The 18,628-nt window shown below is 38.8% G+C and overlaps 1 protein-coding gene across 16 annotated transcripts in view; it reads left to right on the top strand.

Moving 5' to 3' along the window:
• MLLT10 (MLLT10 histone lysine methyltransferase DOT1L cofactor) overlaps positions 1 to 18,628 on the top strand; it is a 249,725-nt gene that overhangs the window by 201,073 nt on the left and 30,024 nt on the right. For 11 of the 16 annotated variants that reach the window (XM_040451254.1, XM_040451253.1, XM_040451252.1 and 8 more), the window contains one exon: positions 95 to 142. The exons of the other annotated variants lie outside the window; for them this stretch is intronic. In XM_040451254.1, the coding sequence (XP_040307188.1) occupies positions 95 to 142 (48 nt within the window). The remainder of the gene's footprint in view (positions 1 to 94; positions 143 to 18,628) is intronic. 16 annotated transcript variants of the gene reach the window in all.

Below are 18,628 nucleotides of genomic sequence, written 5' to 3'. Positions count from 1 at the left end.
CCCCCCCGTGTTTTAAGTTTCTCAACTTCTTATCATGGTAGTTTTTAGGAACTGGTTATTAAAAATTTTAAATTAAAGTGTGTCTTTTCTTTAGACAGAGATGACAGTTCTACACTAACAAAGCAGGAACTTAAATTCATAGGTATGTACCAAGTTCAAGCATGATTTTAAAGGGTAATAGTGTCAAGTTAATTAATCCTAATGAAGCTTAGAAACCTTCCTATATAAAGCAGTAATGGGGATCTGTAGTCTCAGAAATGATAACTGAAAGGAATTCTCCATAATTCTGGGTGGTTGATGGGATGACTGTTATCATGTTCTTGTTGTACTTGTTTGGATTTGTCCTATTGCCTAAGACATGGTAAGGTGGATTTTAGGGTTTCTAAAGTTATTTACCTGTCAGGATCTAGATGCCTAGACCACTTTGTACATCTGTGACCCCTCTGTCTCACTGAGGGAAAGAAGAATCTGAGACCATATTTTGTGATTTATAATACTTTTCTAATTCTGTGATGTACTTTTCAAATACTTCTGGATCAGTTGAGAGTGAGCATGTGCATTCTGAATCCAGTATTCTTAACCAGTTAATGTATGCAGCTACTCCCTCCCCCAAAAACCTCAGTTTCACATATTTATAAAACTAATCTTGTGGGTGTGATTACCTGCACTATGGAACTTTTCCTTCTCAAAAGTGTCTTAGTCTTTTTTCATTTGAAAAGTATAAAGTTCTTTCTGTATCTAAAAATCCTGGTCATTTTCTTTGGGGAAATAATTCTATACTGCAAATGGATCCTTTCAGGAGCAGTAAAATCTAAAAGGATAAATATGTGCATAAATAATAATTTCAAGACATAGAATTATAACTTCTTTAATGATCTACAGTATAAAAAGAATTCAGGGCAGGGAAAACTACTTTCAGCTGAGGAAATGAGATGTCCAGAGAATGTAACATTTTACCTGATGCTTAAGGAATATGTAAAATTGAGCTATATGGAGATAGGGATCAGGGGTAGACTCCAGTCCCTGGAATACAGATAGCACAAGCAGTGGAACATAGGTGTGTAAAGTGATGGTGATACGATATTTGATATGAAATGTATGAAAAATAATAACCTTACGTATTAGCCAAAGGAGTTGAAAATAGTTGGTAGTTGGGAAATAGTTTGAGTTGGGGAAAAAAATAAAACCTGTTGTTCAGGAAGGTTCATCTGTCTGTAGCATATAAGAATATTGAAAGGAGCTAGAGAACAGAGAAACCAATTAGATTTTTTTGTAATCTAGCTGAATGTGTTAAGGGTCTGAGTGAGGGTAATGGAAGTCAGACTAGTGGGACATCTGTTACTCAAGAAGAACTGGTAATAATTGTCAGTAAATTGAATGGCAGTAGCTGGGGGAGGATGGGTATTCATTTACCAACAAGATGTTTAGGTATAGATGTTTAGCATGCAAATGAACAGATGAGGTTAGAGTGAAACAGAATTGGAAGTAAATTCATATAGGGGGTGAATATAAACTCTGAAATTGGTCATGGCTGAGCAAGGTTGGTAGAGAAGACAGGTTGGATCAGGTTTATTTTAAAATAGAAAAGTATTGGGGCGCCTGGGTGGCGCAGTCGGTTAAGCGTCCGACTTCAGCCAGGTCACGATCTCACGGTCCGTGAGTTCGAGCCCCGCGTCGGGCTCTGGGCTGATGGCTCAGAGCCTGGAGCCTGTTTCCGATTCTGTGTCTCCCTCTCTCTCTGCCCCTCCCCCGTTCATGCTCTGTCTCTCTCTGTCCCAAAAATAAATAAACGTTGAAAAAAAAATTAAAAAAAAAAATAAAATAGAAAAGTATTAATAAATGGAAAGGAAGACTCTAGAGAGATAAAGGGTTAAGATGCAAGAGAAGACTATTTCATGAATCAAAGAAACTGGATAGATGAACAAGTAGAAGAGTAACTTGAAGGAAGACAGAATAGCTGTGGAAACATGGAGTATAAAAGAAAAAAATTAACCTCCACAATTTGGGGTTAATGAATGTTAATTAATGAATTAGATAATTTTAGAAGTAGGTTTTCTCTCCAAAACAAATGATTACTTTCAGGTACACATTAGTAACTTGAGAGTGTTTACAAAAGTTGTCCTGTTAGTGTACTTGAGAAAAATGTTTTAATGATTACATAATAGTGATAATGATACCTGTATATGTAAAGACTTTATTTTGTAATTCTCAGGGTTTCCTGAGAAGTTATCTCCTTTCCTCTTGTGTGCATCTTTGATTCTGTTCTCTGCCTGCTCCCAACTGAATTAGTCACCAAGTGGTACCTTCTAATTTGAAGGTAGCTAAACATGACTTTTTATATCTAATTTAGTATTTTCAAAATCCCACCTTCTCACAGCTATAGGTTGGTACAGATCCTTATCATTTCTTTCACACATTATTGTATGTCTCCTTTTGGTTTTGTCAGTATACCTGGAATTGATCAGGTGGGCTAACTCAAGCCAGTATGGCAGAAATGAATGTCATTTAATCATTTATGATTAAAACATTACTGTCAAGAATTGCCCAGAATTGCTTATCTTACTTTTCCTTAAAGTAATCTTGGGAAAACGAGTTATAATTGTAAAGTTACTTCATTAGTGAACCTGACATCAGAACAAGGACAATTAGTTAGGTCATGTTTAAAGATTATCACCATGTTGGGGCACCTGGGTGGCTTAGGCAGCTCAGCTTCCAACTCTTGATTTCTTCTCAGGTCATGATCCTCAGGGTCATGAGATCTAGGTCATGATGTCAAGCCTGGTGTAGGACTCCACGCCCAGTTTAAGATTCTCTCTCTCTCACTGCCGCTCCCCTGCTCTTGTGTGCAGGCACTCACCCTGTCTCTCAAAAAAAAAAAAAAAAAAAAAAAAGATTATCACCATCTTGATAATGTTCTTTTTCTTTCTGTATAATGCAGTTGATTGCTTTCTTAGCAGCTTCCTTCCACATTAATTTCTAGTCCTGTGTTTGCAGGAACTATGTCCCAGTTACCTTGATGACTAAACTTGGAGTTAGAAACAATGTCTTATGGGGGCGCCTGGGTGGCTCAGTCAGTTGAGCGTCCAACTTCAGCTCAGGTCACGATCTTGCGGTCCGTCAGTTTGAGCCCCGCGTCGGGCTCTGGGCTGATGGCTCGGGGCCTGGAGCCTGCTTCCGATTCTGTGTCTCCCTCTCTCTCTCTGCCCCTCCCCCATTCATGCTCTGTCTCTCTCTGTCTCAACAATAAATAAACGTAAAAAAAAAAATTAAAAAAAAAAAAAAAAAGAAACCATGTCTTATGGTGAGCCCTTTCTATAGATGGCCTGTATTACTTATTTCACACTCAGAGGGTCATTTTATTTAAGGATCTGTGGGTGTATGTATGTGCCTATTGACAGGTGGTATTTTTGTATAATAATCACTAGGTATTTGGAATTATACTTCTCAGACTGTTTGGCATTATGCTTGTAATGTTAGGAGAAACTAATATATTCATTCAAAAGATGTATAAAAAATTATATTCAAAGTTGTTGGATGTGTCAAGATTTAGGAGACCAAAATTAAAAAAAAATTTTTTTTTAATATTTATTTATTTTTGAGAGAGATAGAGAAAGAGAGAGAGAGAGAGAGAGAGAGAGAGAGAGAGAGAGGCAGGAAGGGGCACAGAGAGAGGGAGACATAGAACCTGAAGCAGGCTCCAGGCTCTGAGCTGTCAGCACAGAGCCTGACGCGGGGCTCGAACCCACGAACTGTGAGATCATGACCATAGCATAAGTCAGACACTTAATCGACTGAGGTATCCCAGAGACCAAAAATTTTTAATCCATGTTGGCAGTAATAGGAAATCTGATTTCCTACAGACCAGGTCCTAAAGAAATTATAGAAAGAAAATAAATCAGTGTAAAGAAGATAGGAAAGACATGAGGGAAGATAATAATTTGAAACAAAGTAGATCTTTAAAAGCAAGTAGAGGGGCACCTGAATGGCTCTGTCCGTTAAGCATCTGACTCTTGATTTCAGCTCAGGTCATGATCTCACGGTTCGAGGGATCAAGCCCCACATTGGCTCCAGCACAGAGCATGCTTGGGATTCTCTCTCTCCTCCTCTGTGCCCCTCCCCCATTTGCTCTCTCTCTAAAAAATAAAAAATAATGATACAAAAAACAAGTAGAAATTTTAGGTATGGAAAACTGTAACAGTCAAAGTAAAGAACACAATAGATAGGACAAATAACAGTGGATACAGTGAACAACAAAATAATTAATGGGTTTTATACATATTTAAAATAAAAACTATATAGTATGGAGGATAGAAGTAGAATCCAGGTAACAGGAGCTCCAGAAAGGGTGAGAGAGAAAAATGGAGAGGAGGAAATAACCTGAAGAAATAATGGAAATAAATTTCATTTAAAAAAAAAAAAAAAAAAGATGAGATATCTTAGTTTGAAGTGGCACATAGTGGGCCTAAGAAAAAAGAGTGAAGGAAAAATTCTCATCTAGACACATTATAGGGGAAATTTTAAAATCTCACAGACAAGGAAAGGATTCTAAAACATGGACTATTAAGATGAAGTCTTTCTTGGAGACTACATAAAAATAACTTCAGTTCTAAGGAGGTGGTGCAAGGTATGAAATGTCTAGATTTAACAGAGCTAATTATCATAGGAAAAAAAATTGAAAATACTGGGAGTATAAAGATTACAGTTACATTTCTTGTAGCACCTCCTGGATTCAATTATTAAATGGTATTTAGGTAGCTTACCTAACAACTTGGAAATATATCCGTGATAGGTTTTCCCTGACCCCAACAAATTGTATGTATATGTGTATAAAATAATGTATACATGGCACAAAGGATTATCAATTTCTTATTCTGTTTTCATGGTGCTCAAATTCTATTGGAAGAGTCAGAAATATAAATGAATAATTGCAGAATAAAAAGTTAGGCAAAATTATCCTGGCGATTATGTTAAAAGAATAGATTTGAGAGTAGTTTTTTTCTTGTCTTCATTTTTAAAAATTGATTATGGTCATTACTTGTATGTTTTTATTTAAATCATAGATAACCTTTAATGAAAAATGGGAAATGGTTTTAATAGCTGCCACATCTAATAAGATTATGTTCTTCATTTTAATTAGCAATTTATTTTTTCCTACTAAGCCTCCCTTTCAATTTTCTTAAGCTAAAGAAACCAAAAAAAAAAAAAAATCACTGTGTAACGTACTCAATGATGTTTGTTATCTGGGCTTATGATTGATAATAACTTCAGTAAGTCTTTTTTCTTCTTAGTTGAAATATGTCCTTCATTAACCTGACCACTTATATTTTTATCCTTCATCTGAGCTGAGTGTTTCTAGAGAATACAATTTACGTCATGTACACATGCATATCATTATAGATTTGTGATACTAGCCTTCACTGACATTTAAATTGCTTGGCAGTGTTAATACGAATCTCTAGGAAACTCTCTTTTTGCCATGATTGTTTGTATTGTAAAACTTTTACTGCCAGTTAAAATTGCATCTTTTAGTCCCCCAATTCTGCAAACCTACTTGGTTTGTATCCATCCTCTTTTCTTTCTCTCCAGTCCTGCTTGCAGTGCAAGGCTAGTCTGTACTTGTGCTCCACATCTCACCCTTCTGTGCCCTCTCAGAGGCCTTGTCATGTTAGTTTCCTTACCCTCTCACCCTCACTTTTCTTTCCCATCTACATCTAAGCATTCTCTCCTGTCCGTCCTCCTGGACAAAAGAACCCAAACTCCTTTAATCACACATTGCTGTTCATGTGCCTACCCCTTAAACTGTTCTACCTCCACTGACTCGTTTAAGATTTTCTCTTTGTTCTGGGTGGTATGTCTAGATGTGATTTTATTCTTCTTAGGACCTCTTTGCTTCCTAATTGAGAGAATTCATTTTTTTTTTTTTTAATGTTTATTTTTGAGAGAGTGAGAATGGGGGAGGGGCAGAGAGCGAGGGAGACACAGAATCCAAAGCAGGCTCCAGGCTCTGAGCTGTCAGCACAGAGCCTGACACAGAGCTCAAACCCATGACCTGTGGGTTCAGATCATGACCTGAGCCAAAGTCAGACACTTAACTCACTGAACCCACCCAGGTGCCCCAAGACAATTCATGTCTTTCATCAGTTCTGGACACAACTCTAGCCATTACATTTTAAAGTATTTTTATATTTTTATTTTTATTATTTTTATTTTTATTGTAGAGAGAGCACATGCAAGCAGGGGGAGAGGGGCAGAGAGAGAGAGAGAGAGAGAGAGAGAGAGAGACTCTTAAGCAGGCTCCAATGCTTAGTGTGGAGCCCAATGTGGGGCTTCATCCCATGAACCTGGGGTCATGACCTGAACCCAACTCAGGAGTCGGAAGTTCAACCAACTGAACCACCTAGGTGCTCCTATGGCCATTTAAAATATTGATCCTCCCTATTCTTTCTGTTGTTCAGTAACTTTTGTTAGACATATTTGGACTTTGATTCTGTCTTCCATGTCCCTTAACCTTTCTTTTATAATTTCCATTTATCAATCTCTCTGTGCTCTAGCAGGATAGTAGTTTTTAGGTTTTATTAATTTATTTTGAGGGAGAGAGAGAGAGACAGAGAGTGAGCAGGGGAGGGGCTGAGAGAGTCCAAGAGAGAATCCCAAGCAGGCTCTGCACTATGAGTGCAGAGCCTGATGTGGGGCTCGATTTCAGGAACCGTGAGATCATGACCTGAGCTGAAATCGAGAGTCTGACGCTTAACCAACCATCCACTCAGGCGCCCCTGGATAATTTCTTTTGATCTTTTATATTCACTCATCATCTCTTCAGCTATACTGATTTATAATTTTACCTGCCTAATGGGTAAAGATTTTTAGTGAATGTGCTTTTCAATTTTTAGAATTCTTAAAAAAAAATTTTTTTTTTAACGTTTATTCATTTTTGAGAGGCAAAAAGAGAGCATGAGCGGGGAAGGGGCAGAGAGAGGGAGACACAGAATCAGAAGCAGGCTCCAGGCTCTGAGCTGTCAGCACAGAGCCCGACGCAGGGCTCGAACTCACAAACCGTGAGATCATGACCTGAGCTGAGGTCGGACGCTTAACTGACTGAGCCACCCGGGCGCCCCTCAATTTTTAGAATTCTTTTTGGTCCTTTCTAAAATGGATCTGGTCTGGTTTTGTTTTTCTCTTTCTTGTTTTTAAGAACATGTAGCACTTTTCTCACATGTAAAATATTTTTATTTTCAAACAGTCTCAAACTTACAGAAAAGTTACATAGAGTATAATATACAGAACTGTATGTTCCCAGAGTATTTGAGAATAAGTTGCAGATACAGTGCCACATTAGCCCTGAATACTTCAGTCTTTATTTCTAAAATTTTATTGTTATTTTTGTAATGTTTATTTTTGAGAGAGAGAGAGAGCATGAGCAGGGGAGGGACAGAGATAGAGGGAGACATAGAATCTGAAGCAGGCTTCAGCACAGAGCTTGATGCAGGGCTAGAACTTGTGAACCGGGAGATCATGACCTGAGCTGAAGTCAGACACTTAACCGACTGAGCCACCGAGGTGCCCAGAATACTTTAGTTTTTATAGACAAGGACATTTTACTGTAAAATCACAATACAGTGATCAAGAACAGGAAATTAATATCACCATATTACTACCATCTACTCGTCAGATGGCCATTCACATTTTGACTGTTGTCTCAGAATTTTACAGGTTAGTTATTTTTGGGTTTGGTTCATTTTTTTTCATTATTAGAGCTGTGTTATTTATTTATTTATTTTGGAGCAGGATATCATAGATGTGATCTTTCCATTGCATCTATCAGATGACACATAATCAGGCATTTCCAATGAAAAGGTTTTCTTTTCCTCTTTGTAATTATGTATATTGTGGAATTAAGTATGAGACTACAAATATCCCATTCCTCATCATACTTTTAATTTGTATCAGTGTGGACTTACAGATTTGTGTGGGGGTATGGTGTATTTATTGTGATGCTCAAATTGTTACAGTTTAGCTAGTGGGAGCCCCTTTAAGCTGGCACAGTTGTCCCCATTCATTATTCTTTGAACACTTATTTTCTGGCATTGCAAGTATATTAGTCTTCTGTTGCTGCCATAACAAATTACCACAAAATTAGCAACTTACAGGCACTCAGATTTATTAGCACATAGTCAGATGTCTGGGTTTGGTTATCTGGTTGCTCTGTTAGAGTCGCACAAGGCTAAAATCAAGGTGTTGGCCAGCTGGGCTCTTACTATCAGGGGACTCTGGAATTCATTCACTTCCAAGAAGCTTATTTATTTAGGTTGTTGGCAGAATTCAGATTTTTCCTTGCAGTTGCAGGACTGAGGTCATCATTTCCTTCCTGACTGACAGCCGAGGGTCTCCCTTAGCTCCTCGAGGCTTCTATCCCATCCTTTCACATGTCCCTACATTTTAGAGTCGGCAAAGGTGAGTTGAATCCTTTGCACGCTTAGAATCGCTCTGACTTCCTCTTCTGTTGTATCTCTCTTTTTTTCTCAGCTATTACATCTCTCACTGACTCTTTTGGCCTTTGTCTTCTATTTTTAAGGGTTCATGTGATTACTCTGGGCCTACCTACATAATCCAAAATAATCCACCCGTTTTAAGGTCAGCTAATCAGTACCTTAATTTAATCTGCCAAGTCTCTTCACAGTAGTGCCTTGATTAAGGGAACCTTGGGATGGAGGGTGGACATCATTAGAATTCTGCCTAGCACAGCAGGATATGTCAGGTGCCTTTTTTTATAGAGAGAGTGTTGTTTCTTTCTTACACTTGTGAGTCCTTGGCTTAGTCATTTAGTTTCTTAGTCATTTGAAATATTTGTCTTATCTTTATTTGCTCTATTTTCTTTCTAAGGTTCTTGGAATAACAGTCAAATAATGTTTGTGTCTGCTAGTTTGTGATCAAGGGGATTGTTTTCATCTGTGTTTTCTAATTGTGGATTGTGAACTCATTTTATAGCCTGAATTGAGGTTATATCCCTTCAGAGAGGTTTTGTGTTTGCTTCCGCTGTGTACTCAAGTGACAGTACCAGCTGGCCCCATCTTACGTTAATTTAATGTTTGGGATCTATCAGACTAGGCACATATGCCCCAAAACCTGGGGCGCCTGGATGGCTCACTCAGGAGTGTTTGACTTCTGATTTAGGCTCAGGTCATAATCCCAGTGTCACGGGCTCAAGCCTTGCCTCGAGCTCTGCACTGAGCATGGAGCCTGCTTAAGATTCTTTCTCTCCCTCTACCCCTCTCCCTAGCTCACTTGCTCTCGTTCTCTCTCTAAAATTAAAAAAAAAAAAAAAAAAAAAAATCAAACTCAAAAAGCTATTTGAAGGCAAAGCTATGGCTCTAAATTCTAAGTGCAGACTTTTCATCCCCTATCCAGAGCTTAAATCTAATTGGATGAGCTTCCTTGTCCTGTCTCTGTGCTGTAATTTCTTTTCTTTTTTTTTTTTTTTTAATTTTTTTTTTTTCTCAACGTTTATTTATTTTTTTGGGACAGAGAGAGACAGAGCATGAACGGGGGAGGGGCAGAGAGAGCGGGAGACACAGAATCGGAAACAGGCTCCAGGCTCCGAGCCATCAGCCCAGAGCCTGACGCGGGGCTCGAACTCACGGACCGCGAGATCGTGACCTGGCTGAAGTCGGACGCTTAACCGACTGCGCCACCCAGGCGCCCCTGTAATTTCTGTGTTTTGATGGTTTTGTAGGGTTTTGGTGGGGGTAGTGGGGGAGAGGGCTGGTCTGTCTTTCCCCAGAAATGTAGCTCTTGGAAGGTCCAATCTATATAACCAAAGTCTTACCACTTTTAACTTTTCAGCCATTGGAGGCCCAATGTGTTGTCTCTTTTTCTTGTGGGCGCTGAAGCCCAAGCTCCAGGGTTACTGACACAGGCTGACTCCTCCTGGGCAGCCTATTAAAGCTTTTCCCTCCTCATTCATAAGGATGTCCCTCACTGTCCTATGGGCTCAGCTGTTCATTTTGAGGTCATTTTAATTGGGGAGGTTTTTAGGTTATCTGGTCTGCCTCATTGCCAGAAACAGAAATTCTCTTACTGATTTATTTTTCAAACCCCCCATACTGGCTCTACAACTACTACTCTACTCGGCCTACAAGTAGTTTTCACGTTGCCAAATCAAGTGGCTACTTTTCCGTCTTTAGCCTAGATGACTTTTTAGCATATTTATTTTTGTTCAGGACTTCCTGCTACTGGAAGCTCCTCTCCTGTTCCTCCTTTCCCCTCTCATCCTGTTCCCATCCCTTCTCTCCCTTCCCATCCTGTTCCCATCCTATCCCTTCTCTCCTCTCCTCCCCTCCCTTCCCCTCCCCCCCCCCCCCTCCCCCTTCTCTTCTAACATTATACTTAACTTGGTTATCCTGCAGTTTTGACTATTTCTTAACTAGTTTTTTGTTTGTTTTTACTTCACCTTTATCCTAATTTAGTGTTGAAATTCCTTGGGGCTAAATCTGAGCCTCTCCTTTTCTCTAAAATTCTCACCATATTTAAGCTGCTTAAAATCTTTGTCTACCGTATTACAGTAACTACTTAAATTATCTCCCTGATTCAACTCTTCCATTGTCTTTCAGGGCATTGTTCACATTGTATCCAAAATGATCTTTTTAAAAGTAAAGTTCTAATCATGCCACTCTCTTGCTTAAAATGCTTCAATGGCTTTCCAGTAGGATGAAAGTGGAGAGTCCTCTATGACCTGCAAGGTTCCACATGAGCTGGCTCTTGGACTGACTTCTAGCTTTATCTTAAGCATTTTATTTCTTTGCTTATTATACTACACTGGCTATATCTTTGTATGTAAGTCACAGAGTGGATTCTGTCAAATTAAACAAAAAAAGAATTTGTTGGATAGGTACAGTTATTTAGAGAACTAAAGGAAAAAACCCCTTCCCAGACCTCTGAGAGGACAGAAATAGGGTAGATTCAAGGGCTGGGTAAAGAAGGATTAATAGAATCCTAATATTACTACCATTAGACTAACAGGTCTGACCATTTTCTGCCCTGGTGTGTATGCCTTCAAGATACTAATTCCCAGGAGAGACTATTACAGCTTGGGTCACATGTTTATCTCTGGGCTGAGAGTGTGTGAAATGGAGGAGGGTACTTCCCTGACAGAAAATAGGATGTTATTTGGACACAAAACGGGAAAGAATTATGGGCAGGTAAAAACAATAGAAGTGGTCTCTCTTCCTTTTAGTTTATGTGTCACTTCTTCCCTGCCGCCTACTCTGCTGATCTTAATTAAGTTATCCCTTAGATTTGGTCACAGTACATTCTGCTTTTTCATCATCGCACTGGTATCTGTGTGCTTACTTAATATCTGGTTCCTTCATTTTAAGAACCATGTATGCAAGGGTGATACCTGTTTTTGTTTTTTGTAGTATCTTCATCTAGTATTTTGTCTGGGTACATTAGGCAATAAATAATTGTAGAATATTGGAAAACAGAATCAATTACGCAATATTTAATTGATTATGTCAAAATAACATTCAAAACATTTGTAAAGATTTTATAATGGAATAGGAAAATACGTTAAGTATACAAGGATTAAAAATGTTTAGTTTCATACATAGGCAGCTATATAAAGCTAAACAAAACCATAAACTATATACCAAAAAATTTGAAAATACATAAAAATGTCAACAGTGTTTGTGGATGAATTTTTCCCTACTTTGCCATCTACTTAAGATTTTTAATAATTAGTATGTAGTATTTTTATAGGTAAAGTCAAAAGAAGCAATACAGAATTGTTCAGATCTCTGTAAAAATAGAGCAGCCTAAGAAATAGTTAATGCTTGCCTAATGAGATTTTGGAACACCTATATTCCACCAAGGTGGCCAAGAGTCTCAGGAAAGAAAGCTCTTTTTCTAAATTTTATTTTACCCTCTCTGAATAATGAAGGTGTTAATCATATAGAGATAAATTTCACAATCTAAAACCAAAGGGAAAGGGAAAACCAAAATAATCCTGTTATGCATTAGTTGCCAAAGGGAAAGGATGTTAACATTTACAGTGGAACATTTACATTTACATTGCAACATTTACAATGGAATCTTCTATTGTTGTGTATATGATTCTGTTTACTTCTTTTATCATGGAGATAGATACCGCTCCTTTATAATAATATGGCTACTGTTTATCAAATGCTTTCTATGTGGTAGGAGAGCATACTAATAGTATTAGTACATGTATTAGCCAATCCTTACACCAGCCCTGTGAAATATTGGTGCCATTCTCACTTTACAGATGAGGTGTACTAGGTCCAGAGAGGTTATTTGCATGAGGGAGCAGGATTTGGACTTAACTACTTTCACACCATATTAACCTCCAGAAAAGACTATTCAGTCATAGGATATGGGTTAGGGATAACTTAACAGGTTTAGTCATTTACTAGCTTAAATATTCCTCAAGACTGTCCCATTCATTTACTCTGGTTCAGTGCTGGACAAACAACCTGATGTGGCACTGATTTGGCCTCCTAGGCAGTTTGAAATTGGGAGTCAGGAACTCTGGTTGGTGAACACTAATATTTATGTCGCTGGTCATGTATAGTTCTGTCTTATATGTTGTTTTTATATCATTGCCATGGGCACACTAATAAAAGCTTAGGTCTCAGCAGTGTTTTCTTGGCTCTGCCCACCCTATCCTGTTCTCACTAAGATCACCATTTGTCTCCATATTTCAAATCCAATGGACGTTTTCAGTCTATCTCTTAATTAGCCATTCAGCATCAGTTGATAACCATCTATGTGCCCTTTCTTTAGACCCTTTTCTTTTTTTTTTTTTAATTTTTTTTTTTCAACGTTTATTTATTTTTGGGACAGAGAGAGACAGAGCATGAACGGGGGAGGGGCAGGAAGAGAGGGAGACACAGAATTGGAAACAGGCTCCAGGCTCTGAGCCATCAGCCCAGGCCTGACGCGGGGCTCGAACTCACGGACCGCGAGATCGTGACCTGGCTGAAGTCGGACGCTTAACCGACTGCGCCACCCAGGCGCCCCTCTTTAGACCCTTCTCTTGACTTCAGTGATGCTGCACTCATGGTGTTCTTCTTACCTCACTGATACCAGTTTTCTGTACTGATTCCTCTTCCATTAACCCTCCTTGAAATGTTGGAGGTCTTCAGGACTTAGTCCTAGACCGATGTTTTCCTCTTTTATAAGCAAAAATGCACTTTCCCTTTTTTCACCGCCTCAGTGAATGGTACTTGTAACCACTTCCCAGTTCATTCATAATACTTTATCTATCAAATGTAGCTAACTATCAAGTTGAGTGCATCTGACTTCTAGATGTACTTCAGATCCATATCATTCCAAGTGTTTCCATACCACTACCACCTTCGTCCTGAGGAACATAATCTTTGATCTAGATTGTGGAATAGCTTCCTTAGATGACCTTTTTGTTTCCACTCTTCCTCTTTTCAATTCATTTACTACATTTAGAAGGATGATCTTCTGGAAAACCAAGTCATGCTGTATTTGCCTTTGGTGTCTTCCCATTGATCTTAGTGTAAATTCTCAACACCTCTACATGGCTTGCAAGGTCGTGTGTAATCTGTTCCTTCCCTTCTCTCCAGCTTTGTCTTCCACCACTCTCTCCGCTATGCTTTATCCATATTACCTTTTTTTTTTCCCTCTTTTTTCTATTTCATTGTCAAGTTTGAACAAGCTTTTCTACTTCACTCTGTTCACTTAACGTCTACTTGTGTGAGCTTTAGGTTTTGGCTTACGTACCTTTTCTTCAGATAGATACTTTCGGCTTCCTAATTTGTCATTCTCATGGTACTTTCTCTTCAGTCACAACACTTGTCACAATTTATAGTTATGTGTTTGTTTTATTGTTTGCCTCCCTAATTAACTTGTAAACTCTTGGAGAGCCGAGATCTTGTCTGTCTTGTCTGTCATGTTCCCTACTTTCCCTGCTCCTAGCACAGTGCCTATCTTCTAGTAGGCACACAATAAATATTGGGTGGATGGATGGCTGGGTGGATGGATCAGTACATCATTGCCAACCTCTGTATCATTCTATATCTTTGTGCCTACCCTTTATCCTGAACAGATGAATTTCAGGTATTTTCCTAGAGTTTATGCATTACAGGATTCAGTTCTATTTAATTCCATGAATATCACCTTGATTTAGATTAAAATAACATAGGGGTGCCTGAGTAGCTCAGTTGGTTAAGCGTCTGACTTCGGCTCAGGCCATGATCTCATGGTTTGTGAGCTTGAGCCCCATGTTGGGCTCCATGCTGACAGCTCAGAGCCTGGAGCCTGCTTCAGATTCTGTTTCTCCCTCTCTGTCTGCTCCTCCCCCCCTTGCAGTCTCCCCCCCCCCCCCAAAATAAATAACCTTTAAAAAAAAAGTTTTAAAAAATAACATATAATTTGTGAAAGATGGAAATAGAGTAAGTTAGAAAGCAGGCACAGAACAATTTAAGGAGGATCATTTAACTTTTGAAAGTTCTAGAGGTCTTAGTAAACTGTTGGTTCATGAGGTATGAGGAAGTTTAGGAGAGTCAGTGATCCTCATACTCAAAAAAAGATTTGGGTATTTATACTACCCTGCCTGGATAAGAAAAGATAATTTTATCTGTTCTATTTATAGTAGTAACCCGAGTACCAGACACAGTTTCAAAGTTGTGTTCACCACATTGCATATTTAGTTGTGCACTTTCCTATTTAAGTATGCTCTAATGCAATGTAAAAACAGATACAAGTTTAGATATTGGAGGTCCTCAGTCACCACAGTTTTGCTTCTCAGCATTACACTTTTAGGATATATTATTGCATGTGGCAATGGTATTTTCAATTTTGAAAGAGTATTAGGGACATTAGAGGGCCTGGTAATTAATACTGTTCTTTGCTGACTTAAACCTAAAATTTTTATTAGAGCAATAACTCTAAAATAGTTATGGCTACCCTTATGGAGACTTACTTACTCCTAGACCCTTTACATGGATGTTCTCAAAAGCCTCTAAGGTAGTGATTACTTGTTGTTTTTTAAAAAATTTTTAAAATGTTTTTATTTATTTTTGAGAGACAGAGCATGAATGGGGGAAGGGCAGAGAGAGAGGGAGACAGAATCTGAAGCAGGCTCCAGACTCAGAGCTATCAGCACAGAGCCCGATGTGGGTCTCGGACTCAAGGACTGTGAGATCATGACCTGAGCTGAAGTCGGACGCTTAACCAACTGAGCCAACCAGGCGCCCCAGTGATTACTTGATTTTCTAGAGAAAAATATGGAGGCTCAGAAAGGTTCAGTAATTTGATTCAGATCACATAGTTGAGAGAGCCAGGATTTCTGTCTCAAACACTTGTTCCATTTTGTTTGTTTGTTTTTTGTTTTTTTAGCATGCTGTCTCCAGTTATCTTAGTTTTAAGAGTTGGAGATTCCATGTATGCTTTCCATCACTAAAAAATTAGATTATTATCATTCTACCTTTAAGGTACTTTGCGGCAAAGGCTGAGTTCAAGTGCTTCTCTCTGGAACTACCTCCCCTAGTCTCTTCCTCTGAACTCAGTCATCCCTCAGGTCCTGTGTCCTTATGGTACCTAGCATTTCTTTAGCTTATGAACACTTACTAGTTCTGCTATGAGACTATTAGTTCTTTGAAGGCAAAATTCCTTTCTGTTCTTTGTTATCTTCAGTGCCTTTTTTGTTTCTTAATAATAAGAACCTCAATAAATATTTGTTAAATGAATTATGAGATAACAAACTTTTTAAAAACTTGTATTTCTAAGGTGCATGTCTTTTGGAATGTAAGGTTTATAAGCTCCATTTACCTGCTACCTTTTTTTCTTTCCTTCACAGCCAAACCTCTTAAAACAGTTACTTTTGCCAAGATTTATTGTCATATTTGGTGACTCCTTTTTCTGGCCTGACTTTAAATGACCAGTGGAATCATTTGACCTATTCCTTTGAAATTCTCTAGTGGTTCCTAAGATTCTCTTAGTTTTCTTATTTTGTTCTTTGTGGTCTATTTTTTGTTGTTTACTCTTCCAGTGGTAATGTTCTGTAGGATTCTGTCTTTGGTCCTCTTGATCATGGTGAGAATTTTGTCTAGGTGATTTCATTTTTCTGTTCCTTGGCTTTGACCAGCTTCCATATCAGGAGTTGTAAATCACATATTCACAGGGGCCAGGTAGGTGATGTAAATGAGTGAAGAGATGAAGAATAAGGAATGACAGGACTCTGGTGGGTTAAAGAATCTATACCCTGACCAAAGTTCCAGCAGATTATTGCTATTTCAGAACTTGGTGTCCAATATTGACAGACCTTCAGTTTTTCAGGAGAAATTAGAATTCGCTTTGAAACGTGAAGTTTCAGCGTTTCTAAATATGAACTAGTTTAAGATTTCAAACAGTGCAAGCCAACAGAAAGCCTTTTTGAGTTTTCATGTTTACTTACACTAACTTTATTATTCTTCTGACTCCTGGGTTTGTATCTCCACACCTGATTTTCCTGCTGAGCTCCAGGCTGATCCTGTTCTGTTCTAGACTATAGAGGAAGAAGTTCTGTGTTCCACAGGCATGTCAGAGACCATGAATGATCAACCTGTACTTCAGTCTTGTCTTACAAAGTGCTTGCAGTTTTAGAATCAGGCAGCTGCGAGTTTGAATCCCGATTCTACCATCTGTTAGGTCACTAAGCAAATTATTTCTTTATTATTTTTTTTAAAGTTTATTTATTTATTTTGAGAGAGAGAGAGAGAGGAGTGCAAGCGGGTGAGGGGCAGAGAGAGAGAGAAAGTCCCACGGGGCTCAAACTCACAAACCGTGAGACCATGACCTGAGCTGAAACCAAGAGTTGGACGCTCACCCGACTGGGCCACCCAGATGCCCCAGCAGATTATTTCTTTAAAGTTCTGCTTGCTGTTGTGTGAAATGGGAGTAATATATACCTCATCGGGCTATTACGCCAGCACAGTGACCTGCATATAGTAACCACGTACAGTACTAGATGCTCCCAGTTGCTATCCCTGTTTCAGTGAGCGGTATCACCACACGCCCACTTACTGGTACTGAAGAGTCATCCTCGACTCTTCCCTCTTATTTCTTCTTGAGGTCCTGTTAGGTACCAGTCCTATCAACTCTGCCTTTAGAATGTATCTTTACTACTATTACTGTAGTTTAATCCCCTTTTTTGCCCATCGGTATTATTGTAGCAACCCTTAAACAGCTTTCTCAGTCTCTCTTTAAATCCCCTCCCCAGTCTGTTCTCCACTTGTGTCATGGATTGATGTCTTGCTTAAACTTCAGTCTGATCACACCATGCTTCTGCTTACAGTCCTTCAGTGGCGTCCTCTTGTTTCCAAATTTCCAGCATTTTAGCTTTTAACGTTCTTGATCTGATTCCTGCTCATTTTTTAGCCTCATTTCTTGCTTCGACTACCCAGATGGTACTTACATGTTCTTCTGTTTCTTCCTCAAACCACCCTTCACCTCGGTTCTACAGCTCCTTTAGAAATGAGCTCTAAAGGCATCCATCGCTTCCAGTAAGTTTTTTGACCCTCATCCTCTCACCTCAGGTCTTTTCATGTGCTCAGAGCCCCTGAGGATGTCTCTATCATAGCACTCTTCACAGTCTTTTGTAATAGTCTCTTTTTTCCACTAAGCTTCTTGAAGGCGGAGACCACATTACTTGAATGGCTTTGTATCTCCAGGGCTTAGAATAATGTCTGGCAAACAGTGAGCTCTCAGATGTTTGCGGAATGGATGCATTTGGTGAATGAATAAATTATCTTTTTTTTCCTGGAGAAATTGTAGAAAAAGGATCTTAGGACCCTCAATTATAGTTGTAAGGCCTTTACAAATGTCACAATTCCCTTATTTTTCTTGTTTGAGGATTATGAGTACTTCTATTTGTTATGAATCAATAATACTTATGTTCTCTAGAACAAAATACATTGTACTGTTAATGTAAATAATTGTTGCTTGCAAGGGCTATAGTTTCTAATCTTTCTTTCTTTCTCTCTCTTTTCTTTTTTTTTTTTTTTTTTTTTTTTTACTACATCCCACTTAGGTTCATTTTTCTCTTGCTTTCCTCTTGTTACAGTGTCAAATTCTTAGGATCTCGGGGTCTTATTTTCTCCCACCCTCCCAGGAGCCTTGGTTTATATCAAGATTTCTCAGCTTCTGCACTGCTGACACTGTAATACAGATAATTCTTAGCTGTGAGGAGCTGCCGTGTACATTTTAAGATGTTTAGTATCATCCCAGGCCTCTACCTACTGTATGTCAGTAGTGCCCCCTAGTTTTGACAACTAAAAATGTCTTCAGACATTATCACATGTCTCTGTGGAGCAGAAATCATCCCTGATTGAGAACCCTATTGGTTTATTGATATTCCCATCTCTCACCTTTATCCTCAAAGAGCCTCTCCTGTGGAGCATATGAGCATGATCTCCCATCTTTAAAAAATCAACATCTTTTTCTAGTCACTCCTCTTTCCCCTTAACTTTTGCTCATCATCTCTCTCCTTCCTCTTCCCATCCGCTTTTCGGAATGGATTGCTTTCACCCAGTCCTCCCTTCCTTTCTCTTTCCTTTCCTTTTCCTTTTCCTTTTCCTTTTCCTTTTCCTTTTCCTTTTCCTTT

Source organism: Herpailurus yagouaroundi, unplaced genomic scaffold (assembly GCF_014898765.1).
Source record: "Herpailurus yagouaroundi ecotype Mexico unplaced genomic scaffold, PumYag 203, whole genome shotgun sequence".
Classification (NCBI taxonomy): Eukaryota; Metazoa; Chordata; class Mammalia; order Carnivora; family Felidae; genus Herpailurus; species Herpailurus yagouaroundi.
This window is presented reverse-complemented; position numbering and strand designations above follow the sequence as displayed.